Genomic DNA, 27,380 nt, shown 5'->3' on the forward strand with positions numbered 1-27,380 from the left:
GCACAGTGCACCCCTCACACACGTGCCACATAAATACGTTGTGTGCATGACACACACATGCACATGCACATGCACATGCACATGCACATGCACATGCACATGCACATGCACAAACAAACAAGGGGGGCCCCTCAGGCCCCACCTGCAACTGATTAGAACACAAACAGGATGGCAGTACCACTTGACAATAAGGGAGCATAAGCAGCAGGGAATCGGTAATAAGGCAGCATAAGGCTGGGTGTCAGTAATAAGGAAACATAAGGCAGTAGGGAGTCAGTAGTAAGGCAGCATAAGGCAGTAGGGAGTCAGTATTATGGGAGCCTAAGGCAGTAGGGAGTCAGTTATAAAGCAGTAGGGAGTCAGTAATGAGACAGTAGGGAGTCAGTAATAAAGCTGAATAAGGCAGTAGGGAGTCAGTAATAAGGCAGCATACAGCAGTTGGGAGTCAGTAATAAGGAGCATAAGGCAGTAGGGAGTTAGTAATAAGGGAGCAGAAGGCAGTAGGGAGTCAATAATAAGGCAGCATAAGGCAGTAGGGAGTCAATAATAAGGGAGCAGAAGGCAGTAGGGAGTCAGTAATAAAGCTGCATAATTCAGTAGGGAATCAGTAATAAGGGAGCATAAGGCAGTAGGGAGTCAATAATAAGGGAGCAGAAGGCAGTAGGGAGTCAATAAGGCAGCATAAGGCAGTGGGGAGTCAGTAATTAAGGCAGCATAAGGCAGTAAGGAGTCAATAATAAGGCAGCATAAGGCAGTAAGGAGTCAATAATAAGGCAGCATAAGGCAGTAGGGAGTCAGTAATAAGGCAGCCTAAGGCAATAGTGAGTCAGTAATAAGGCAGCATAAGGCAGTAGGGAGTCAGTGGTAAGGCATCATAAGGTAATAGGGAGTCATGAGGCAATAGGGAGTCAATAATAAGGCAGCATAAAGCAGTAGGGAGTCAGTAATAATGGAGCATAAGGCAGTAGAGTCAGTAATAAAGCAGCATAAGGCTGTAGGGAGTCAGTAAAAAGGCACCATGAGGCAGTAGTCAGTATTTAGTAATCAGTATATTCGGTAATTTGCGCACACATATATACGCACACACCGTTTCCGTATCCGCTATAGACCCAGACCAGATCAGCAACCGGCAAAGCCAATTGATCCCACTGTTACTCACATAACAGCTGCCACTGCCATTCAAATAAAATCTATATGAAGACGAGTAATAATACGAAATGATTGGAATGAGGCGATCATCAAACATTCTTGTGTTCCTTGCGCACTCTTCAAATCAGTTTTAAGGTAAAATAAAGTATCATGTCTAAAGGTTTGTCATGCCCAATCTGTATGAAACAGATTGGGGAACTGGTAAGAAAAGCTTTTAACTCAGCCCATTAGCACATGATGAGAGTCATGTGTGTTCAAGACTTCCTGTATTGTTTTCTTATGGATGGGAGGATCATAGATATAGAAACCTAGATACCTCATTGGCCTCTGCAGTTCATTGTAGCCACTGGTATCTCAATACAAGGCTCTTTCGCAGGGCTGTTTGACTACTGACCAATCACATCGTGTTAACTACTGGCCAATCACAGCGCGTCTAACTGACTAGTTGCTGCGCGGCTGCCTCTTAAGAAAAGACCCGCCCCACCTGCCTCTACCGAACGCCCCCTTCTGTGACGCACACGGAAGTTTCCAGCTTGCCCTGCTGAAGCGGAAGGAAGTGGAAGGCTAGCCCAAGCCTTATATGGGCTAGCCCTGCGGAACAAGGAAGCGCGCCCGAGATACGAACGCTTCAGAGCCGAAGGAGGCGTCTACCTTTATATGTCTATGGGTAGGATGGCAAAAAAACAAACTAAATTGATAGGCAGCGTTGGTATGGATGCATTGCGTGCCTACTGTGTTCAGTTAATGTTTTGCCTCTACTTACGCCACGCCCACTGAAAAAATATTTACAAACAGAAATAGGTTGGAACATCAATCTGCTCTGTAAAATCCTCAGTGTTAATTTAACTCAGAGAGTGTACAAATGGAACCAATTTGTGCACTCTCTTTTGGACCCATGGTGGTCCCAGGACCTGACGTTGAGAACCAATTCCTTATATACTACTGCTGTTTACTGACGTAGTACTAAACCCCTCAAAAGTCTGTGTAATGCCGCACAACAGAATTCAGGTACTGGTTCTCTCGTGTCAGAGCAGTTTCCTGCCTCTTCAGATTCAGCTGCTCCAGTCGAACCTTATTATAGCGCTGCCAGAATCGCTCCATTTCCCTATATTCCGCCATTGCCTCTGCTATTTCTCTGGGCAGTGGCTCAGTTGCATGCACTCCTTCCTCCGTTGTGCTCGAGGGCGTGACTCTTCCCTGATCACTTGCTAGCTTGACACACATCTCGGCGCGAAACAGAAGTCTCTCCCCCTTCGTACGAATGTCGCGCAGCTTCTTTTCGGCAGCGCTGGTGTTCATGACGAGTCTAGTGAGCCGATCCTTCGTTTCCGTGCGCTCACGACCCATCTTCACCTTGACCTGGCGACCCTTCACCTTCACCTTGTCCGTGTTGACTCTCAGGTCTGTGAACTCACGCTCCCTCTGATTGCCAACATCCTCCGAGTTCGCCTGAAGCACCATCACGTCCCGTAACTTCTGCAGCTTCCGCAGCTTCTTCGCCTGCTTTATAATCTTTTTGATACTTGATACGTCTTCCATAGCCTTCAAAGCGGCCTTAAATTCTACTATTGCTTTTTGGTAACTATCCTCGTCCTCCTGCATGAGTGCGGCTTTCTCGTCTAACTTCTTCTGGTGTGCGATCATGTCCCTCGTTGCAAAGTCCCTCTTTGCGATCTGCATCCTCTCCAATGCGTCATTAACACTTTCGTAGTCCAGATTGGCATAGTATTTCAAGTCAAAATCGCGCTTGCGCATCGCCTCGTATACGTCCTTCAAGTAGTCAATCTCTTCCCAGTGCTGTTCCAACCTCTCGTCTCTCTCGGAGTTGAACTCGGCGCTCAGCTCTTGCTGACCGCCTGTCCACAGCTGGTCCACAGCCTTTAGTCTTTCCACCTGCAGAGCCTGCAGCTTGTCTTGGAACTGCAGGTGACAGATCTGGGCCTGGGCTGCCTGCTGCTGTGCATCGCTGAGGTCACTCGCCAAGGACTTTATTATTCTGCTCTTGCTCATGATCACCTTATCAAAGACTTGCCTGGACAGGTCAATGTCTTGACGCAGATCCTCCTTGATCGAGCTGCGAAATACATCCAGCCAGTCGAAGTTCACTTTCCGCATGCTCTCAACGCCGAGTTCCTCTTCCTGTTTCAGTTTTTCCAAAAGTAGCTGGACTTTCTCCTCAGCCGAGGGTCCAGCAGGGCCTTTTTTGGCCTTTGGCATAATGTATAAATTTGTATGAGTGATCCCACTGTGCTTAGCTAATGAATAATAATTAAATGGTAAATGTAATATAAATGTAATATATGGCCAACCTTGATGAGGTCATTGCTGACCTCAGCCTTGCCCAAATACGGAATTACAGGTTGAAAATAATGGCTTATTTTCGATCAATTACACACCCCATGAAGCCTTGAATTCATGGATGTTTTTGTTTTTGTCGCATTCCTAAGCCAATAATTCAATTACCCGGTGTCAGCTGCGTTAGGAGACCCAATTGGGCGTCCACGTTGTGAGCTTGTAGATGCTATTTTAAAAAAATCTTGGAAAAAAAGGTGAGAACATTTGAATATTCTTGAAACATTTTAACAACACAGATCTTGTATGGGGGTCCCTGACGCAAAATCTTTTCGTAAGGGGGTCCACAGCCACATACAGTACATATTAATTTGGGAGTCCATGGCATGAAAAGGTTTGAGAACCAGAGGGGCTACAGTGTATATAGATAGATAATTATTGCTCCCACGAGGGAAAGTCAGTTGCCATGGCTATTGTAACAATCATAAAAATACAAGAACAGATAATAGAAACACAGCAGATAAGAATCAATAGCAAGCCAGGTAAAAAAAGGAGGGCCAAAAATGTAAGCGAGAGCAAGATTCACATTGGTCATTAGGGTTATTATAGTTAACTAAAACTAAAGAATAACTAAAACCAGAATTGAAGAAACATTTTAGTTAAGCAAAAAAAATTAAAACCCATAACTGAAACTGTATTGTGTGTCTACAAACACCTTAGTTTTAGTCTCGCCAGTATCCAATATGTTTCTTAAAAAATAGAGAAAATATCTACTATGTTCACTATTTTTTCTCAAAGTAACACAAAAATGAACAAAAACTAAACTAGCAAACCTGTTTGAAAACTATCTACTGAAATGGATGAACATGAAGTCAAAACGAAGTAAAATAAAAACAAATGTAATTATAAATATACCTTTGTCATTATCATGCTAACCAGGCGGAACACCTGGTAGTGGAGCGACAATCGCCATCATTGTACAGGTTCATAGCTACCTGCAAGGACTGACCGAGTCCCATGGGTCCTCCGTGGTGGTATAAGGTGAATATGGGTAACGCCAATGTTGGCGCTTGTGTTGATGTGACTGGCCGCAACAGACGCTTCAAATGCCAAAGGACCTGAGCCTCCTCAGGAAGAACAGATTGCTCTGGCCCTTCCTCTAGAGCAGCGATTTCCAACCTACAGTATGTGGGACCCAAAATAATTGGCAAAACACTAAGAAGTTAATGATAATATAACACTAATGTAAAAAAATAATGTGAAAAAAATTATAACGGTATTTATTATTTAAAACCTTGAAAAAAAATAGTTTTCTTTGTGATACCAATAAATACAAACTTAAAGTATACTATGTTATTTCCACTGATGCAAGATTGATCATTAAAATAAACGTTTAACGTTTGTCGCGATGCAACGTGTTGTAAGTTTGTAAATCTGCTATTTTCTTTTTGTATTTATTTTTTCATCATTTTCGCTTATATAATTACAAACCCAAAATAGGGATTGATTATTAATCTATTATTTTGTTAAATTATTGATTATCGATGATCTTTTTAATAATGTATTAAATCGATTAGTTTGATTAATTTTTAGCACCCCTATGCTCAGCTACATAAAATACAGACATTTGCAGTTGCTTATAGCATCAAGTTATGGGGGTAGTTGAAATATATATATATAAACATTTCAGAAGCACTGTTCTGCAGAATTCATTCTACCACATTTGAGGCTTGTGCAAAGCTAGCTGCCTGGTGGGGATGAAAATAGACGGAATCCATCAGCACCAGTGGCTCTCAAAACCTGGGGTAATTGAGGCCGTTCCAGGGGGTCCACAGCTAAAATATGAATAGCAACCAAATGGTCCCTTACGGATCATGTAAATCTGAGTGGAGCCGGTTCCATTTTGTAAACTCTCTGAGTTTACAGCCCGGTGTAAGGGTAGTCCTTTTGGACCATGGGGGTCACGGTCACCGGACACAACGTGGAAAACTAGTGCCTTATATACTGTATATACTGTGTACTGACGCAGCACTAAACCCCTCAAAAGGTTTAGTGCCTTTAGTGGAATTAATCAAAAGTAATTCCCCACAAGAGCATGCAGGTGCTTGTTCTCTCGTGTCAGAGCAATTTGCTGCTGCTTCAGATACAGCTGCTCCAGTCGAACCTTATTATAGCGCTGCCAGAATTGCTCCAATTCCCTATATTCCGCCATTTCCTCTGCTATTGCTCTGGGCGGTGGCTCCGTTGCGTGAGCTCCCTCCTCCTTTGAGCTTGACTGCAGGACTTTTACCTGCTCGCCGTCTATCTTGGCACACATCTGGGCTCGAAACAGAAGTCTCTCCCCCTTTGTGCGAGTGTCCCGCAGCTTCTTTTCGGCAGAGCTGGTGTTCATGACGAGCTTGGTAAGCCGCCGCTTTGCCACGGTGCGCTCACGACTCATCCTCACCTTGACCCTGGTCGCCTTCATGGCCACCTTTCCGACGGTGGCTCTCATTTCCGCGGTCTCCCGCTCCCTCTGATTGCCGTTATCGCCCGATCCCGCTTGTAGCTGTAGCACCATCGTGTCCCGCATCTTCTGCAGCCCCCGCAGCCTCCTCCCCGTAGCTAAAATCCCTTTGGTGCAGCAACGGTCTTCCATGGCCTTCAAAGAGACCTTAAATTCTGCCTCTGCCTTTTCGTAAGTGTCCTCGTCCTGCTTGAGCTCGTCCCTCTCGTCTCTCTTCTTCTGCTCCTCGAGGTGCTTCGCCGCGAGGTCCCTCTTTGTGATCTGCAGCCTTTGCAACGCGTTGCAAAGGCTTTGGTAGTTCAGGCTGGCATCAAATCTCATGTCACAATCGCGCTTGCGCATCACCACAGATACATCCTTCAAGTAGTCAATCTCTTCCCGATGCTGCACCAACATCTCATCTCTCTCGGAGTTCAACTCGACGCTCAGCTCTTGCTGACCGCCTTTCCAGTCTTGGTCCAGAGCTGCCAGTCTTTCCACCTGCAGGTCCTGCAGTTTGTCTTGAAACTGCAGGTGAGAGACCTGGGCCTGGGCCGCCTGCTTCTCTGAATTGTTGAGGTCGTCCGCCAAAGACTGGATAATATTATCCTTAATCTTGAGCACTTTTTCAAAGATCACCTTGGATAGATCGATGTCTTTGCGCAGATCGAGCTTGAGCTGTTTGCGAAGAACACCCATCCAATCGTAGTTCAGTTTCTGTATGCTGAGAATGCTCAGCTTCTCTTCCTCGTGCAACTTTGCCATAAGTTGCTGGACCTTCTCCTCGGTTGTGGGTCCACTTACCTTCTTACCCTTACCTCCTCCCCCCTTCTTGCCCTTTTCCTTTTTCTTTGCCATGATGTCTAAAGAGGCTTCGGTGATTCCACTGTGCGTAGCTCAAAATGAATAATAGCAAACAGCAAATATGTTATATACTTAGCAAGCCTCGATGAGGTCATTGCTGACATCAGCCTTGCCCAAATAAGAAATTGCAGGTTGAAAATAATATAAATACATTAATACCACAATGTAAAAATAGTCTCTTAAGAGTCATTGCCATTTATTTATTTATTTGTTGTAACAGGACCAGTAAATAAAAAAGTAAACCCTAATTGCAACAAAACAGACCTTCTAACAGCAAGACCATGGGTGCCGTCCATGCCAAGAGTTTGGATCCTCTCCCGATGCATGGCCGCAACTTGGGAGTCAACCCAGATGACATGGTTGACATGGTTCCGGAAACAGAGCAACAGACTAAACAGGAGATACTGGAAAAAAAAGATGTTGTTGTCCAACACGTCAACATCCAAGGCCTTGGAAGAACTAAAGAGGATCTGCTCGGCTATGAGATCTCTGAGGTCTTCCACGCCAAAAGCCTCATTGACGTCATGAAGAAGTCTCACGTGGCCAGGCAGAGGCTGCTCCGCATGGGTATCTTCAAAGAGGTGGAGGTGCTCATCGATACATCTGAAGGTGCAGATGCTTTGCCCAACGGTCTCGATGTAACTTTTGAGGTGACGGAGGTTAAGAGGCTGACTGGAAGCTATGACGCCATGGTTGGCAACAACGAAGGGAGTATGGTACTGGGCGTGAAGCTACCTAACATGTTGGGTCGTGCTGAGAAGCTCACCTTCCAATTCTCTAATGGGACCAAGGAGACGTCCTATGGCCTGTCCTTCTTCAAGCCTCAGCCTGGACACTTTGAACGCAACCTCACTCTCAACACGTACAAAGTCACCGGCCAGTTTCCATGGAGCTCCCTGAAAGAGACTGACAGAGGAATGTCAGCAGAGCTAAACTTTCCTCTAGGGATGACCAACCATATGTTAAAGTGGGAGGGGGTCTGGAGGGAACTGGGCTGTCTAGCACGCAGTGCCTCCTTCGCAGTGCGAGAGGAGAGTGGACACTCACTGAAGTCGGCACTCTCGCACACCATGTCGATCGACACAAGGAATTCTGCAATCTTCCCCAAGAAAGGTGCCTTACTTAGAATCAATCAGGAGCTGGCTGGATACACTGGTGGAGACGCTAATTTTCTGAAGGAGGACTTTGAGCTACAGCTCAACAAACGGCTGTTCTGGGACTCGGTCTTATCTGCCTCTCTCTGGGGTGGAATGCTCTACCCCATTGGAGAACAGCCCTCTTGCATCGCTGACAGGTTCTACCTTGGGGGTCCCACCAGTGTCCGAGGCTTTGGGATGTACAGCATTGGCCCACAGAGTGAAGGTGACTACCTTGGTGGGGAGGCGTATTGGGCAGGTGGACTCCATTTATACACCCCTCTGCCCTTCCGACCAGGCAAGGGAGGCTTTGGAGACCTCTTCAGAACACATTTCTTCCTCAATGCCGGCAACCTCTGCAACCTAAACTACGGTGATGGTCCCCAGGCACACCTTCAGAAACTAGCAGAGTGCATTCGCTGGTCATACGGCGCAGGCATTGTGCTGCGCCTCGGAAACATCGCCAGACTGGAGCTGAACTACTGTATCCCCATGGGAGTGCAGAGTGGAGACAGGATATGTGACGGTGTCCAGTTCGGAGCAGGAATTCGCTTCCTGTGATGTCATCACCCTGCTGCCTTCAGTTATGGCAGCAGAGACTTATGGCGCTAAAGGGAGAGAGTATTGTCACTTGTAATGTGTTGTAGAGTGTAACACTAGGCATGGATCCTACAAGAATGCATTGTCCTTGAGGAGTGCGCCTGAACCCATCTCCTTTTGATATTTACCATTTATATCACAACACTCCTGTTTGCTGTGGCACCACTAGTAGTTCTATTTCTGGCCTGTGAAAGAGATTTTGGGCCGTATCTCCCTTTGCCTTCTGCGGGATTGCAGCCTTTCTAGAGGCGTGGCCTGTTATTTCATTTGTTTTCGAGATTTAATCCTACACTCTAAGCACTGTTGTGTCCTGATGACCGATGTCTATTGAGCTGTGAAGGAAACCAGCACTTTCTGTCAATGTAAAGGAATAAAACGTAAAGCTCTGCAATTTACGGAGGGAGTTGGACCTCATGCCAAAACGGCTTGTTCAAGTAATTCATGTAAGGAGTAGAGGAACAATTTGTCATCATCCCAACCCAGCAGCCCTAGTAGTGAGTGAAATGTGACAACACTGTGTGTGAGCTACTGAACCACCAGTGCACTTACTGTTAGTCCTCTTTTTAACGTTGTAAAAGCCGTTCTACACACAAATAAATCTCAGTTGGTCCCCTGTTAAAAAAAATAAATTAAAAAATTGTCTCTTACAAGTAAAATTGTGCAGGATGACCCCATTTCACAAGTTTTCAAAATGCATTTCAAGTGCATTTTCCGCCAGCGGCATGCTGTCCCTCACGCTGTCCCTCAAAAAATATTTTGAAAATAGTAGATCTACAAACCCACATACGCTTGTAGATCGGCTATTTTCGAAAAGCCAAAGTATATATGAAGGCTGAAGAAGTGTTAATATATATGTTTTGTAAAAATAATGAAAATCCACAAAGTAAATAAATGTAGTGGAGTAAAAGTACAATATTTGACTCCGAAATGTATTGGAGTAGAAGTTAAAGTACCGGTATTGATTTAAAAAAAAAAAGAAATAGTACAGTACAGTAAACAAAAAAACAGCCTCAAAGGTGTACTTAAGTACAGTACTTGAGTTAAATGTACTTACTTAATGTTACTTTCCACCACTGTACATAACTGTGGTGATTCTGTCTGTTTTGCTACTTGACTTTAAAGGGATAGTTCACTCCCAAAATGACCTTTTTTTCTATCGATTAGTCACCCCATGGAGACTTGAATTCATGGATAGTTTTTTAGTTTTTGACGCATTCCGAAGCCAATAATTTGATGACCGACAGCGGTTCCAGTAGGAGACACAAAGAGTCTCCTTTGTGTCTCCTACCGGAACCACTGCCTACCGGTCTGCTGGTCATCAACTTAATTGGCTTAGGAATGCGACAAAAACAAAAACAAATCCATGAATTCTAGTCTCCATGGGGTGACTAATCGATAGGGGAAAAGAGCATTTATTTGGTAGAACTACCCCTTTAACTGTCTCTTGTGTTTTCTACGCTGCCCGCTGTTAATCCACAGTGACGTCACGTGTCTGGGGTTAATCTGGAGTAGATGAGACTAGCCCAGATCCTGAAAATGGCTTAGCGGTGAAGCGAGTGTGAATAGGGCTTAACACAGGATCAATAACATGTCCTGTCCCACAGCAAATGTCACTTATGAGTGAGTGTGTGTGTGTGTGTGTGTGTAGCACTGAAAGGGAACTAGGGTAGTGGGGCTCTGTCGTTTTAATATGGAGCAGTGATGGAACAAGTTCAAGTACAAGTTTGGTATTCAAAATGTACTTGAGTAAAAGTGCAAAAGTATTGGCATCAAAATATACTTAATGCACCAAAAGTAAAGTACTCGTTATGCAGTGTGTCCCATTTCACAAGTTTGTTAGTAGAAAAATCTTTTGAAAATAGCAGATCTACAAGCTTGAAGTTCGGCTATTTTAAAATAGCCAAAGTATATATAGGGTTGAAGTGGTTAGTGTATGTTTTGTAATGTTACTCAAAATCTTCAAAGTAAACTAAAGTCACGTTGTGACGTGTTGTGAGCTTGTAGAGCTGCTATTTTTCGTGAAGAGACTTGGTGTTCTGTAGGCTGAAAAAAAAAACGCACAAAGTACAGTTTAGCTCAGGTCCGTTTTACTAAGTATAGAGGGTCTAAGTGGTTAAACTGAAGTGACATTGATAAATTCCAAATATTATTATTATTAAGTATTCTGACTGAGGCACCCCTGGACTTGCGTCAAGGCACCCAAGGGTGCCACGGCACCCACTTTGAGAAGCCCGTGACTAGAGTGACGTTGGAAGGCTTACAGCATGTTGATTGGATAGACATGGGGATTAAACAATCACCTGATTGATTGGACTCCTTCCTCCTGGTCGGAAGACAAGTTCACTTTTACTGATCACTAGGTCAGGAAAAGTGAACCCGGGGGGTGAAACCGTTCTCTCTCTCCATCTACCTATCCTTATCAACTGTATTTTAAAACAAATACAAAGCTGGCCGGTCACATCATGAAAAACAACAAAAAACACTAGTCTACTGACAAAACGTTATTATTATTAATTCACAGTATTATTATCTTTACCCATAATAAATAGTCGATTTTCACCCTTTTTGAAACTTGTTGAAACTTTTCGCCTATAATGACATACCCAAATTAGGGATAAATTAATAATCGATTATTTTATTAAATCTTCGATTTCTTCTTCTTATTATTAAATCGATGAGTTCGATTAACTGTTGCATAGCTAGTCTTCACAAGTACGAGAGCCATGGCACAGAGCTGTGTGTACTGTATGTGTGCTGGCCTCCATTCCTTGCTCAGGTGAGGCTTGTGGGAATTATGGCTCTTGATTGTTTAATCTGATCAGGGGGGGATTGGTGACATCCGGAGGCCAAATCCTGTGCCGACCCCCCCTCCTCCTCCCCCCCTTCCCCAAAGCCAAGGAGCGTGCAGGGATCAGCCCTGGCGAAGAGCAGCAGAGCGGACAGCGCACATCAGCTCCTCAGTCAGTGTGAGGGAAGCCAAGACGTCAACTCAACACATTTCTCTGGTTTAGCGGGGCATCCCACCATTCAACAGGTAAGGGAGACGTTTGTCTCATTGTCTTACATTAAGTAGGTATTTCTTACTTCACACTATACAGCCACCAAGACAAGCACAGGCTGAATTTGAATGAAATGCAGCAGAATACAAGTGGCATCGTGCACTGGAAGGATGCCATGGAGAGATAATGCTCAATAAGAGTTTACATTATTTGATATAGTACTCTATAGAATACTATAATATAGAATTATACTAAATAGAATATTGTATTGTTTTATACTACCTAGAATGCTACACAGTAATTTACTATAGAACACTTTAATATAGGCTAGTATTTTACCATATAGAAAAATATAATAGAATTTAGTATCATATTATGCTGTATATAATAATATAATAATTTACTATGTGGAATACTATAATATAGAGCTATACTACATACTGTTGAAAACTATAATATAATGATAATGTGGTATTATACTATATAGAATAGTATAATATAGAGCTATACTACATACTGTAGAATACCATACTATGATATTTAATAATGTAGTATTGTACTATATAGAATACTATAATATAGTATTCTATAATAGTATTTGCCAGCATTTGTTGGGTTAGGCTCAGGGTTATGAACCATTGTGTGCAGGTGGTAATCTATCATGTTGCATATCAGGTGGTAATTTATCATGTTGTATATCAGGTGGTAATTAAGCATGTTGTATGATCAGGTAGTAATTCAAACTATGTTGTCTTTGCTCCCACAGCCAGGATGGCTCGGGACATGTCTGATAAGGAAATCCTGCAAATGGAGTTGGAGCAGTTGAAGAAAGAGGTTGACACCCCACGCACAGCAGTGAGTTCAAAGCTCTGCTCTTCTTAACCACTTAATCCACTTAATTTTCCAGTACTTTTACTTCTACTCCACCACATCTCAGAGGCAAATAATGTACTTTTACTCCACTTCAATTATTTGAAAACTTTAGTTACTTTGTAGATTTTGATTATTATTACAAAACATACATTAACCACTTCAACCCTACATATATTTCAGCCATTTGAAAATAGCTGATCTACAAGCTCACAATGCGACGCATTGTGAGCTTGTAGATCGGCTATCTTCAAAAGATTTTTATACAATTTATACATTTGAAAACGTGTGAAACGGGACATTCTGCATAATGACCACTACTTTTGGTACTTTAAGTACATTTTGATACCAATACTTTTGTACTTTTACGTCAATTTAGAATTCCGCACTTTTACTTGTAACAGAGTATTTCTACATTGAAATATTGATATTTATACTTAAGTGGAAAAAATCCACCACGCAGAAAATAGCAGATCGACAAGCTATTTGTCGATCTGCTATTTTCAGCAAAAGCTTTCCCCACAAAAACAGAAAACAGAAAAGACACTAGAACACAATGAAAAAACAAACCCTTCCAATATCAGCTTTCCACAGCTTGAATTAAGTGTAGACTGTGCATTATGAATGAAAAATAAGTATATTGTATTTCTGTTAACCTACCAGTAGTCATTATCTTAATTATAATCAATTGCAATATGTTCTCTTTTTTCTTTTTTAATATAAATCTCTCCAAACCTCATATTAAACTTTAAAAAAACTGACTGTAACATACAAGGTTGTTTTCTACCCTTCTCTTCTGACTAACAGGTCGGTACAAACTGTCAAGATACTATTGACTTTGTGGAGGGTCTGGCAGCAGATGACCCCCTGATCAAAGGTGTTCCAGATGACAAGAACCCCTACAAGGGAGACAAGGGAGGCTGTATGATAACATAACACACACACAAACGACGCAACAGGAAGAGTCCGCTGTTGTCGTTTTGGGATTTTTTTTTTATCAGTCACTCCCATCCTGTAGAATCCATGTGGAAGAGCCTTGAAGAGGCTTGGAGACTGTTTGGTGTGATGTTGTATTGGTACAACCACAGAACCTCCCTGTTCCCCCCTATCACTGTATTATATACTGTGTATTGATATGGATATGGATATGTACCTTGGTCAATTTGTAATTAAACACAAATAGATGTACAAAGCTTTGACCTGGGTCTGGCTGTTTGATGTTATTGTTAGTCTGTACAGCAGGGGTCGGCAAGTAAGTTTGGCCTCGGGTCAAACTTTTTCAAAGACATTAGATTGTGGGCTAGAACACAATCAATGGCTAATTTAGGACCTGGAACAACCGTATATACAATAATAATTATATTGTTTTAAAAGATACTACATAAAGATGTGGTATAACAATTGATAGAAAAGCATGTGGAATCAAATGTTACAGGTGCACACAGAAATGCTTATGTAATCCTTGTTGTGCAGGCGTCATCCTTGAATGTTTCACTTAGAGGATATTTTGTTCATTTTATCTGGAGACAGAGAGTCATACTCCTTTTCGAACAAGAGCTCTTTCATGGTTCAAGGTCTCTTAGAATGGAGAGAAACAATGGATCATTCAAGGCATGTGAAACACAGCTTTGGTTTGTTTTTTAAACGTGAGAGATTTTTTCATCCAAAAGTCTCAAGGAAAGTTGACAGTGAAAACATAACATTCAACATGGCGGGCCAGTTCTGGCCCACGGGCCGCCTGTTGCCTACCACAGCTGTACAGTATACCTGATTTATACTTTATGATCGCTTGTTGTCATACACACACAGACACACACACACAGACACACACACACACACACACACACACACACACACACACACACACACACACACACACACACACACACACACACACACACACACACACACACACACACACACACACACACACACACACACACACACACACACACACACACACACAGTTTGATATGCATTAGATCACGGATGAATTTGATAGCATTTTTATCTCTGGGACGGTGGGACCCCAATTGACGTGGTAAAATCTTCAGTGTTAATCTAACTCTGAGACCTATAGCTCTCAGACCCCCTAAGGGTCCATTCGGAGTTTGGAGTAGCTATCAATCTGGGGACCCCCTCAAGGACCCCTGGCTGTCCCAAGACCCCACATTTACTTAAGTCTAATACGGATCCACCATTAGCACTTGTCTAAGCATGGCTATTCTTCACACCCACGATACAACTCATACACATCAACATACAATACAATAGACACAACAACAAACAGACAATAAGTTAAACGATATACAAACTAGAATCGGGTACAATAAAGAAAATAAAACAACTTTCAGAAATATGCAACTTTACAATATTGAATAACATTGAGAAGCAGTATTGTACAGTATAGGCCATCTCTGCACAGAGCAGGGGGGTCAATCTGTTACGACACGAGAGCACGGTGACACAAAGTCGTTTGAGTCGTGTGCCAGGTCAGGTGCTGCTTATAGAGTCATCATTCATAATAGGATTATTTAGCCATGCTCTTTGGTCCGCTGACACACTGCAGCTTCCCGTGTCAAAGACTTTAAGCTCATTTCTCCACAGCTTTTTGAGCTTTGAGGAGCATCCAATTAGTTAGCTTGTTTAGTCTCAGTCTTATCAAATGTATAATATAATGTAGTATAATATAATATAATGTAGTATAATATAATGTAGTAAATATAATGTATTGTAAGTATAGTATTTAATATAATAGGTTGCGACATTCTGTTTTTCTGAGGTGCAGCATACGGCACACACACAATATACAGTACATACATTTCAGAAAGCTTATCAGCAAGCTGCATGGATGGGATATCTCATTTACTCTTATCTGATAAGGTAATTAAGATAAGGGATATGTTGTGGCTAATTCACAGTAGACTTTAAACATAATGTGGTGCACTTTTATGTCTTTACTACAGTACAGATAATGAACCACTTTCAACCTATTATGAAAAACAAACACAAACACACACACACACACACATACACACGCACGCACGCGCACACACACACACGCGCACACACACACACACAGTGGTTAAAAGATGGTTACTTTTGAGGACAATCACCACATTGCTGCATGTCAGACCTGAAGCTCATCAGTGTCCTCAACAGGCTCTGCGATGTCATATCTACAATGTACATAATGTCATATCTGCATTTTTATTCTCAGGTTGTACAATCTTATGCACACCTGATCAGCTCAGAGACGGGTGCGTAGGCAGGGATCAGACGTATATAATAAAATAAAATGACCCGCACACCGTCTACACTTGCACAATAGGGACAACTTTATTTAAGCAACGTTTCGGTCAATAGACCTTGCCTGACCTTGGATGCCTGAGGAAGGTCTATTGACCGAAACGTTGCTTAAATAAAGTTGTCCCTGTGGTGCAAGTGTAGACGGTGTGCCGGTCATTTTATTTTATTTAATACTCTCATGATGTAACAATGGACCCTTTTGAGTCCATTTTACACTCAGAATCAAACAAACACGGCAGATGTGACTGTGTGTAGTGTACACTACAGAAAAAAGATCGACACCTACAGGCCGGAAACAGAATATGGTGCCAACACTTATTTGACTGTATAATCTCCTGGAAAAATAAGGTCTTTCACCCTCCGTCTTTATCTTTACTGCTTGTCATAACAAGAGTAGAATTACATGTCTGACTCTTGCCCCTGTTTGCCCACAGACCTTATTGACAGGGTGCAGTATAAAAGAGAGTTGGCCAAGGGAGCATCTTTCAGTAACAGCTAACCAACCAACTCTGACAGTATAGTAGTGGCTTATTTTTGCCGTCATGTGGCTGTTGATTTTCCTGGTGTGGCTGGCGGTATGGGCCGGTGGATCTTACTGGTATCTGTTTGGGAAGAAGAGTCCCTTCTCGCTGGAGTCAGTGAGGCCGCCTGCCCCTCGCGAGCTTGACCAGAGGAAGAGGGACAAAGTCATCAAGAACGGTAAATAAAAGCAGTGATTCTCAACCGTTTTAGATTTTCTAGTTCTTAACCTGTGGGTCGGCAAATGATTTTTTTTGGAGGGGGGTCCCCAGATGACAGTGAAGTGACAATTTAAGGACTTTTAAGACCTTTTTAATAACTCACAAAATGAAAAGAAAAAAGACCATTACTGCATCAAAAGTAACCAACAAACTATACTATAAAAACTGGTCAAACATTGGCCAAATTGTCAAATAATATAAGGAAGAGGATTTTTTTTTTTTATAGCCGATCTACAAGCTCACAACGCCTCGCGATGTGAGCTTGTAGATCTTCTATTTTCACAATATTTATCTGCTGTGGAACAGAATCAAACTAAATGTAATGCCTCAACTCCTACAATTCCAAGTGCTTGTCAGGGTGGGGGGGGGGGGTCTCCAGTTCAAATATACGATTATTTTGGGGGGTCGCGGCCTGAAAAGGTTGAGAACCACTGCTCTAGGACCCCCAGTTTGATCTGAATTAGACCACACACAACCACTGAGCTGAATCTACACTGGACAATCAGTGTTTTACAATGATCAGACCCCCTCAGGATACCATTTGGTTACTAAACTATCAATCGTGCAACTGGGGACCCATTCGAACGCCCTAACGGACCCCTGGGGTTCCCCCGGCCCCGACGGACCCCACGTTGAGACCCAGTGTGGTAAAGTCGACGCAGTTGCTGTTTTCCTAATACAAAATTACACTTTAAAATCCGGAGTGTTACTTTAACTCTGAGAGTGTTCAAATTGAACCAAATGGACCCTCAAGCATCACTTGATTGAGCCATGAGTAGGTCAGTTTGTTTGTTTTATCCTGTAAGGGCAACAATGAGAAATACTGAAAGACCATTACCTTCAATTTCGCAGAGGGAAATATAGTTGATAAATAGCACCACAAATGGTTAATCCGGCCCTGATGATACCCTACCACTGATGATGTCATAAGTATACATAATCTAACAATCCACTCTTAATGGGTGAAGTACAGTCATAATATCTACAGCTGAAGATAGGACATGAGCTGAACAGTACAGTATGTAATATTCTGCATGGAGACTTGTACAATACTTGTTGTTGAAGCCATTACTATTCTGCACCCAAACCACTTCATCCAATAGCAGGAGAAACATTTCAAAGCGTAATCCCAATTTGATTAAAACAGTCCTTAATTATGTGGCTATGCGGTTTCATAACAATGTTTTCATAACCATAATCACACTCACACACACACACACACACACACACACACACACACACACACACACACACACACACACACACACACACACACACACACACACACACACACACACACACACACACACACACACACACACACACACACACACACACACACACACACACACACTTCACTTGGAAACTAGAGACCACATCAGTTGAATCAAAGGACCCTTCTATGTCAAGCTGCCCTGACATAATAGTTTTATCTTTAATTGTTGTAGTTTAATGTAATTCAGACTTTATTATACGAGTTTCCCCATGTGTCATAACATAGCGTTGCTGTCAGGTGGAAACCTTGTATGTCCAAAACCGTTCCTTTATTATTATGGTGCAACGTGTTGTGAGCTTGTAGATCGGTTTTCACTGCTTTTGTGTGACACTCTAGAAGGGCATTAATTAAAAATTAAAAATAAACATTTTGAAACATTGGAGATAAGAGGTAGGCAGCAATAGATATACAATTATGCACCAGTGACTGTACTAGGAGTGCTATCTTTCATGTGTGCAGTTTATCTTAATTAAATTATGACCATGAGATTGTAGGGACACCCTAATCTGCTATTTATTGCCGAAATAGAAAACCCTGTTCAGGAACTACGCGTTTACAATCGACAGACTCGAGCAAGACAACCTTCAGACTTTAATCTTATCAACAGTAAATCATATAACACATTTATTTTTCTATTCCTCACGTTATGTCGAGACAAGTTGCAAAGTATTGTGCATCCTGTTAAGCCCATAGGCGATCTACCTTCTCACAAAATGTTGCATCACAACGCATTGTGAGCTTTTACTGTGGATCCGTTATTTTAGTTTTTGGGGGGAATTGTTTTGAAACTTTTGAAAAGAAGTGTTTGCCTTTTAATGACATGCCCAAGATAGGGACAGCCGGTTTGAAAGAGGTTAAAACTATTAAATGATCACAATAAGATCACCTACTCTTGGACACCATGCACTTTATGTGTGTGTTTTGATGTTTTGTAAGTTATAACTTTTGAATGTATTGAAACAAAGAATGATAATGGTTTTACAACATTTTTAGAGTAGAAAGAGATCGGTTCCATTTGTACACTGTCAGAGTTAAATTAACACTGATGACAGCGTAAATTGGGGTCCCAGAGATTAATAAAAAGAAAAAAGAAATAAATCATATCAATTGGTGGTCCGTGATAGCCTGGCACCAGTCCCTGAATCGATAGCCTCGCATTCAGGGTCTGGTGACGCTGTCAAAGGCGGGGTTTTCTCGGGTGAAAATCTAGGATCGGGATAATCCAGTATGAACGAAGAGTCCCCGCGCCCCCATCTCAGAAAACGGCTGCACTGAGAGGGCTTTCAGACTGAATAATGAAGTGAAACGAAATGAAAATTCAGGCTGAGTGTCAGGCTAGGTCTGTGACCTGATGAATATGAAACTGGGGGTCCTTGAAATGAAAACGTTTGATAAACACTGGTATAGATGTATGTTCATGAGCATGTGTGCCAATGATCTGTGTCCAGGTTTCAGCGTTGACAAGGTGCCCCAGAACCTGGACGTCATCGTCATCGGCAGCGGCATCGGAGGCCTGACGGCTGCAGCCGTACTGGCCAAGGCGGGCAAGAAGGTCCTGCTGCTGGAACAGCACGAGCAGGCTGGAGGCTGCTGCCACACCTTCATAGAGAAAGGCTTCGAGTTTGATGTCGGTAAGAGAACCTGTGGGAATTTATTTAAAGCCAGCAGATATCAAAGAAATAGCCGATCTACAAGCTCACATAACGTGTTGCATCACAAGCCGTTGTTGTGAGCTGGTAGATTTTGATGAGCACAACACTGGCGTGTTGGCGTGTGGGTGAAATCGCCTAATCATCTAAAGGGATACATTCCACTAACCATGTTTGTGGAATGCCTTGTTATATGTAATGTAGTTGAGGTAAAAAAATAAAAAAATAACATTGGCTGTCTTTGTATGCAAGTCTCTCTGCCTGCAATGACTCAATGCAGTATCATTGTCAAATTACAACACAAGAGCATGAAGCCTAATATTATTAGACCTTCACCTCCTCCAACTCAATATCTAATATGTGGAGGAATTTGGGGCTCAATGGCCATTGGCCAGTGTGCATAACTCCTGAACTATCCATCATAGAAGGATGAGAGTAGCCTGGCATGGCCAGACGAATATCACTGCCTAGTTATTAGTCTGGAACTTCGGTGTGGAAGATTCATTTCCAAGAGGAGGTTATAAACAGATTCAAACGTCACAGCAAAAAACAATTCCCACTTTGAATAGTGGGCTCTGATTGGTTACTCACAACTATGGGGTGAGCGAAGTGTTATTCAAACCGAGGAGTGCCAGACCAATCTGCCCAGGGTAAAACATTTTTTTGCTGTGGCAGATTTGTCTGGTTTCCAGGCTAGGATGAGAGTGGCTGCATGTGAAAGCTTGTCTCAAGCCATTTCCCTTCCCTGAATTATATTTCCAAGATAATGTAAGATGATGATGCATATTTGTCTCCGAATCCCGAAAGGGACAGTAAGAGTGTTGCATCATTTGAATCTGGAAGGCAATTAACCAAGCTTTCTGGCTATAGTGTAAAAGTACATACAGTACGTATGCATTTTCTTTTTTCTGACTTGAGTTCAATCAGTTCCTTCTCATTCATCACGCAGGGCTTCACTACATTGGCCAGCTCCACGAGAACAGCCTTCTCCGCATCGCCTTTGACCAGATCAGCGAGGGCCAGCTGGAGTTCCATGAGCTGGCCCAGCACTTTGACACCATCCAGATCGGCCTGGGCGAGGAGAAGCGTGAGTACACCATCTACACCGGCAAGACCGAGATGGAAGCTCACCTGAAGAAGCAGTTCCCAGACGACACGGCCGCCATTGAGACGTTCTTCAAAATCATGAAGGTACACAACGGACTGGGGCCGCTGCAACTATCCATTATTTTCTTAGCGATTAATCCATCGATTACTTTTAATCGATTAATAGAGAAACGTGGTTTTAAAAAAACCCTGAATCTGGTATTAGCCTAGCGTTATTTTATACTTTGTCCCACAACAGTGTCATGCAATAATAGTGAAAATAGACGATCTACGAAAGTTGTATATCGGCTATCTTTAAACGCCTACTATTATCGGCTACTGTATAATGACATGCCAAAAATAGATCGGCCTAGGTTTTCATTATTATAAAGATAAATAGGACCTTTGCCATTGATCCAAGCAGTAACATAATCAATTGATTGATCATAAAAATAAACATGCTCTGAAAAGGCACGTGGCCCACCCATCTGACCGCTTAACTTACAAGATTTTTGGGCCCTGAGCCAGATAAGGTTGAGAACCACTGCTCTACCATACAGATTGGATGAAATAAAATGTTATTCATTAACATATTAAGTTCCGGATTGCAGCTTTATGGCGATTCGCAAAAATGTTAATTTTAATGTGAATTCCTGAAGTCCTTTTGTTTTCCAACAGGTCTCTGCCAAGAAGACCCACTACCTGGCAACCCTGAAGCTGATCCCACGCTGGTTCTCTCTGTTCCTGCTCAAGACCCGCATCGCACACTTTGTGTCAGAAATCTTCACCCTCACTGGCACGGGTGCCACTGGCCTGGTCGACACCTTGACCTCCAACAAGGACCTCCACGTCATCTTCTCCTATCTGTTTTATGGTCAGTTCGCCTGGACATTACCAATGTCTCCAAAGTCTTCATAACACCTCTAAGAGTACAAGACAGGGTTCAATTTATATACTTAAAAATCATATGACAAGGTCCCAGGTTCGACTCCCGGCCCCAGCGATGTGTGGAGGTGTCCCTGCCTAACTGCTCCTCCTGAGCTCTGCTTATATATGTATATGTATTTAATGTATGGTGTATGTATACCAGAAGTAGGGATACAACATAAATATTAATCTCCATAGGGGGGGATATAAACAAAAACCAACAAACAAACAAACAAAACTAATCCATGGTTCTAACATATATACTTAATGTATTCAATTTCAAATGTTTAAAATAACAACTATTATGTGAATATGACATTATGTGTATACTTCCAGGTGTGCCACCAAAGGACTCCAGTATCGTCATCAATGCCCTGCTGATTCATCACTACAAGCGTGGCGCCTACTATCCCAAGGGGGGCGCCAGTGAGATTGCCTATCACATCATCCGTACCATCCAGAACCACGGAGGCACCTGTCTGGTCAGGGCCCCCGTCACCAAGATCCTGGTCAACGACAACAACACGGCCTACGGTAAGGACTGACTCCAGTTCATTATGGCACAGGACCAGTTTAATACAAGAAAATAAGTTTAATACAGTGCTTCTCAAACTTTCCCCAGTTTGATATGCATTATAGGCCACGCCCCAATCTACACTACATAAAAATTCTCAGTGTTTATTTAATGTACAAATGTGTACACTGTCAGAGTTCAGAGTTACAGACCCGTAAGGGTCCATTTAGTTTTTACTTATTTTGTATTTTACTTAAATACAAGTAGCATTACCACAATGTACAAGTAACAGGTCTACTCTGCATTCAAACTTTCACTTGAGTCAAAGTACAAAAGTATTGTTGGCATCAAAATATATTCTTACAGTAAATTGCCCGTTTCACTCTTTTTATTTAGTAGCCTAGGTATTAAATTAGGGCGACATTCTTGTATGAATTGTCTCTGTTGTGTGTTGTGTTTATGAAGGTGTGAAGGTGAGGAAGGGCCTCTCCGAGGAAGTGGAGATTCACGCTCCCATCATCGTCTCCAACTGTGGCCTCTTCACCACCTTCCAGAAACTGGTCCCACCTCACGTCAGAACAAAGCCTGGTAGGTACTATACTAATTCACCTCCTGTAGTTCCAAACATTGGAACTTCCTCATTGAGAAAGAGATCTTCCGCATCCCATTCTTACTATGGGAGTCTATGCTAGTGACGTAACTCTCTCTCTCTATGGGTGTGGGTACACTATACTAATACTCCTCATGCCACATACAAGCCAGGTAGGTACACTATACTAATACACTTGGAGTTCACAAATTCTGCTCGGGCCAAAAATTATGGTAATGGTTCGGGCCAGCCCAATTCGGGCCCGGTTCTGGCTATGCAAGACTAGTTTAATAATAATTGTTATGGAAGGAGTTAATTCATGTCATTACAGACAGTGAGCTTGTAGATTGGTTATGTTCACCTCTGACACCATGTAGAGCTCTTGCTTAAGTATTAAAGTTTTTTTTGTGAATAAAATGTTATTCTGTCCAATATGTATGGTAGAGTATATTAATACAATATAACTTAATCAGTTTGGTCTCCCTGCTCTTCTATTGAGACATTTAGATCCTGTGTCTACAGTAGGTTGGACACAAACTTTTCGCACAATACTGTTTCTGGTTTGACACGCATTTTTTAATGCGGGAAGTTTTCCCCTGAGCAAGCAGCACAAACCATTTCAGATGGGTGTCCGCGGGCCGCGGCCAAATACATAACAATTTGGGGGTTCTTGGCACGAGAAAGTTTGAGAACTACTGATTCAGAGGGCATTTGTAGAATCGGCCTCAGGTTTTAATAGGTTAACCGTTTAGTAAATGTGTTACTTTTACTCCCTCACAGATGTTCAACAGAGGCTGGACATGATGAAACACGGCAGGGGGTCCTTCCTGGTGTTCTCCGGGTTTGAGGGGACCCAGGAGGAGCTGGGCCTGGTGTCCACCAACTTCTGGCTCTTCAAAAACAACGATCTGGATCAATCGTAAGCATGGCAACACACATGGGAATGGGATGCAGGAAGAGTGGGCACATAATGTAAAAAGGAAAAAATAAGAATTTGGAAAATGGTCTTAATGTAAATTATACAGATTTGAACATGCACGGTTGCATCATTATCAGACCTAAATTTACCCTTCTACTTCCTGTTTATGACTGACTATACAGGTTTTATAGCAATTTGTAGTAATTGTAGAAATATTGGGCCTTAATTGTTGAATGTTCAAACATGTCCTAATCATGTACTTTACATTACTTGACACCATTTTACAAATATACCGTATATGTATTTTGAAAACATTTTAGGAACATTTGCCAATTTAACATCAATGTGCTGCTCTCAGAGCCCACAAGGTGGTGCCAGCGTATAACGTAACAGTAATAGTAAGAACCGTTTACACAGGCAGAGAGCAGTCTCTGCTGTTTGTTGCCTCTGCTTGGAGAATGAAAATGAGTCACACATGTATCATCTTGCCAGAAGAGACAAAATAATATTAATAATAATAATAATAATAACAGCAACAAATACTATAATACTCTTGTGAAAATCTCTGTTGACCAAGATGTAACTCCTGTGTTTGCAGGATGGAGGACTACTTTGCTCTGAGCAAAGAGGAAGCGCCTGATAACATTCCCATGATGTTCATCACCATGCCTTCTGCTAAAGACCCCGAGGCCAAGATCAGACACCCAGGTACACACACACACACACGCGCACACGCGTGCACACACACACACACACACACACACACACACACACACACACACACACACACACACACACACACACACACACACACACACACACACACACACACACACACACACACACACACACACACACACACACACACACACACACACACACACACACACACACACACACCCCTAATAACACCACCTGACACTTCTAGAGTTCAGTGAACACATTTTACTGTGTACTACTATTCCAACAACTACTACTACTACTGCTGCTACTACACACCCTATAACTGCACCAGGCTTTGTTTTAAGCTACAAACTGCCTACGAACTTGAATTAATACGAAAATGGCGGCCAACTTTAGATACCCAGGCAGACACAGACACATGCATGTTGTTCTGAGCTTAAATTACCCAGTAAGGCCATCACTGTTGCCTACACTACTCTCTTGTAGTGTATATATATTGACATACTTGTATACCGTAAACCAGATCCTATAATAAGAGCCATGCTGGCTCTTTATAAAATAACATAGAAATTGGTGTGTGTGTGTGCGCGGGTGCGTGTGTGTGTGCGTGCGTGCCATGCATGCATGTGTGTTTAGTGGCAAACTAATACAGCCTGTACCTCGTGTCTTCTCTGTCCACAGGAAAGTCTTGCATGACCATACTGACCATGGTGAACTATGAGTGGTTTGAGGAGTGGACGGACACCACAGTGCGTAAGAGGGGCGATGAATACCACGACTACAAGATGAGATTCGCAAACAACGTCTTCAACTGGGCCTGCACTATATTCCCTAAAATCAAAGACAAGGTAACTTGACTTAACTCTCCCTCACAAAGGCAACAGTCCAATTTAACCACTTGAACCCCAGCTTCCACTATTGTGGGTGGAGAACCTTCACCAACAATAGCACATCTACAAGCTCACAACGTGTCGCAACATGACACGTACGCAGACCAAGTACAGAGCCAAAGGTCAAGTTTAAATATATTAAATATATTTAAATATTGAGGGTTTAAATGGTGAAATGTCTGAAAATACACATTAACATGAATCCAACATATTTAGAAAAGAGGGGTCCTTGACCTGAAAAATGTTGAAGACCCCTGGAATAGAGGTTTTAAGTCATAAATGAATAGGCTTTTCTCTGTTGCATGCTCTGTAAACTCATCCGTGTGTGTGTGTGTGTGTGTGTGTGTGTGTGTGTGTGTGTGTGTGTGTGTGTGTGTGTGTGTGTGTGTGTGTGTGTGTGTGTGTGTGTGTGTGTGTGTGTGTGTGTATAATCGTTAAAATAAGTGCAAAATACTCGATATTCAGAATAATAATCATTGCTATAGACTAGAATAGAGTGTTTCTTCAGTAACAGGGGTCTCCCATTTTCTATCCTGATTGGTTTGTACTGAAGTCACAATACTGACTTCATAGGCTGGCCACATGGTGTCAGACATCCACAGTCTCGTTTTCTTCTTGTCCTCAGCTGGTGTTCCAGGAGGTAGCCACCCCTCTCACCAACATGCACTACCTGGGAGCCCAGCGTGGAGCCATGTACTCTGCAGAACACAACCTGGACCGCTTCCACGCTGAGGCCGTGGCCAAGAACAGGTGTGACACTCCGGTCAAAAACCTCTACATCTCTGGTAAGACAGCCTGCCTCCAGGACCAGCAACTCGTATGGTGGAAATACATCACCAGAATCAATGTTTTGTGGATCCCAATTCAGTGAAGTTGGGCTTAGAAGATGATTAGATAAATCTTCAGATTCATTCAATTAGGCTTAATTGATAATATGACACGTTGTAAGCTTGCACATACGTTATTTTCAGCGCATGACATGGCCCAACAAAATTGTATTGTGTTGTTTGTCTAAAACCAAGGATCACAATGGAGAAAAGTCGCTGACTTTATTGTCTTTTTATCCTTGACGTTTCTGTGAGATGCAGGTAACATAGGCCGTTAGCCAATGAGATTCGGCACATCTCATAGAAATTCAGGAACCACCACCACCCCTTTTTGAACTGATAAAGGACACAATCAATGACACACATCTTACAAGTTCAAACAGCATATACTAGTACAGGTTGTAACCACTTAAACCCTCTAGACTTAGTAAACTGGACCTGAGTTGTTTCTGTAGGCTACTTGGGTCGCTTTTTTGAGCTTGTAGATCTGCTATTTTTGGCTAATGTTCCCCCCAAAATAATGGGTGGTGGATGCTGGGGTTCAAGTGGTTAAAATAATTACAAAAAAAACAACTGTATATGCAGTGAGATTTGATCTTTTTCTGGGCGTCCCTCATCTTTCTTAGAAACAAAGATCGCCCGGCCGGGTGTCCCTTATTTGAATTTCAGGTGGTTGTTCAACCCTATATGTGTGCGTGTCTGTTCCAGGACAAGACGTGTTCAGCTGTGGGATAGCAGGAGCTCTGCACGGAGGTCTGCTGTGTGCCTCCACCGTGCTGGATCACATCGTCTACATCGACCTGCTGTTTCTGAAGAAGAAACTGAAGAGGAGGAAGGCCCAGCAACTGGCTGAGATGGCCAAGAAGAAGCTGCTGTGAGGCGGGGAAAACCCAAACCGCAGCTCTTTAAGCCCCCCTGGTGGACAATGGTGGTGGACTGCACGCTAATGTTTTGAATTCTGAAAGAATGGTGCAACAGCACCCTTGATTACAAGGAGGTACCCTGGCCTGACGTGTAATCTGTAGACAGATAGGGGACATTTATCATGTACTTGAGCTTTGGTCAAATACACAGAGAGCCGTCTGCTGTATCTGAGCCTGCTGGCTTTGAGAGGAATACTGAGATATAAGGCGTTATATTTAGTTTTAAGTGAAAGAACATTGTACTGTAATGTACTTATATGTACCTTGTTGACATTTCTATTTCTTTTATCTCAACCCTTGTTTTGCTTCCACGTGTCTAACTTAAGAACCGGAAGTGAATGTAGATAGTATAACTTCAAATTTTGGGGCAGTGCAATTTGTTATTAAATCATGAATGATAGATTGATTTGTAAATGTCGAATAGAGGATATGGCAAATCAATAGTACTGGTACTACTGGCACATAATGAGTGTGTCAGTATTTTAAGTTGAAAAGTTGGGAGCCTATTAATTGTATATGCCTCACAAAACAAAGCAAAACAATGCAGAATATTTTAGATTAACAATCTATTGATGCAATAGATTGTGTTATTCTGTTATAACAATGAAAGTTAGACACCACTTGGTCTTAGTCGTATATATTACAGCTGTAG

General features: G+C 42.4%; 5 protein-coding genes across 5 annotated transcripts; 3 read left to right on the forward strand and 2 right to left on the reverse strand.

The window, feature by feature from the left end:
• Window positions 1-2,121: 2,121 nt before the first annotated feature.
• On the reverse strand, window positions 2,122-3,366 carry LOC308105149 (dynein regulatory complex subunit 2-like; the record flags this gene model as incomplete). The annotated part of the gene is made up of 1 exon (XM_080455781.1): window positions 2,122-3,366. One exon carries the CDS (start codon window positions 3,364-3,366, stop codon window positions 2,122-2,124), a length of 1,245 nt encoding a protein of 414 aa, XP_080311907.1.
• A 2,146-nt stretch (window positions 3,367-5,512) lies between these two features.
• On the reverse strand, window positions 5,513-6,784 carry LOC308105150 (dynein regulatory complex subunit 2-like; the record flags this gene model as incomplete). Its single annotated transcript, XM_080455782.1, has 1 exon — window positions 5,513-6,784. One exon carries the CDS (start codon window positions 6,782-6,784, stop codon window positions 5,513-5,515), a length of 1,272 nt encoding a protein of 423 aa, XP_080311908.1.
• A 196-nt stretch (window positions 6,785-6,980) lies between these two features.
• Window positions 6,981-9,137, forward strand: LOC308104836 (sorting and assembly machinery component 50 homolog B-like). Its single transcript, XM_080455394.1, has one exon. The coding sequence runs from the start codon at window positions 7,072-7,074 to the stop codon at window positions 8,485-8,487; it is 1,416 nt and encodes a 471-aa protein (XP_080311520.1). The 5' UTR covers window positions 6,981-7,071; the 3' UTR covers window positions 8,488-9,137.
• A 3,159-nt stretch (window positions 9,138-12,296) lies between these two features.
• gngt2b (guanine nucleotide binding protein (G protein), gamma transducing activity polypeptide 2b) lies at window positions 12,297-13,331 on the forward strand (the record flags this gene model as incomplete). Its single annotated transcript, XM_080455783.1, has 2 exons — window positions 12,297-12,380; window positions 13,203-13,331. The coding sequence occupies 2 exons, from the start codon at window positions 12,297-12,299 to the stop codon at window positions 13,329-13,331; spliced, it is 213 nt and encodes a 70-aa protein (XP_080311909.1).
• A 2,915-nt stretch (window positions 13,332-16,246) lies between these two features.
• LOC308105152 (inactive all-trans-retinol 13,14-reductase) lies at window positions 16,247-26,683 on the forward strand (the record flags this gene model as incomplete). The annotated part of the gene is made up of 11 exons (XM_080455784.1): window positions 16,247-16,403; window positions 19,169-19,351; window positions 20,319-20,560; window positions 21,134-21,329; window positions 21,719-21,916; window positions 22,362-22,484; window positions 23,266-23,404; window positions 24,003-24,112; window positions 24,770-24,936; window positions 25,604-25,763; window positions 26,514-26,683. 11 exons carry the CDS (start codon window positions 16,247-16,249, stop codon window positions 26,681-26,683), a joined length of 1,845 nt encoding a protein of 614 aa, XP_080311910.1.
• Between the last annotated feature and the right edge of the window lie 697 nt (window positions 26,684-27,380).

Source organism: Gymnoscopelus braueri (genome assembly GCF_963280865.1).
Source record: "Gymnoscopelus braueri genome assembly, chromosome: 17".
NCBI classification, from domain to species: domain Eukaryota; kingdom Metazoa; phylum Chordata; class Actinopteri; order Myctophiformes; family Myctophidae; genus Gymnoscopelus; species Gymnoscopelus braueri.

Excerpts from the sequence above, each read along its gene's own strand:
- LOC308104836 (XM_080455394.1), top strand. The coding sequence starts at position 7,072 with ATGGGTGCCGTCCATGCCAAGAGTTTGGATCCTCTCCCGATGCATGGC.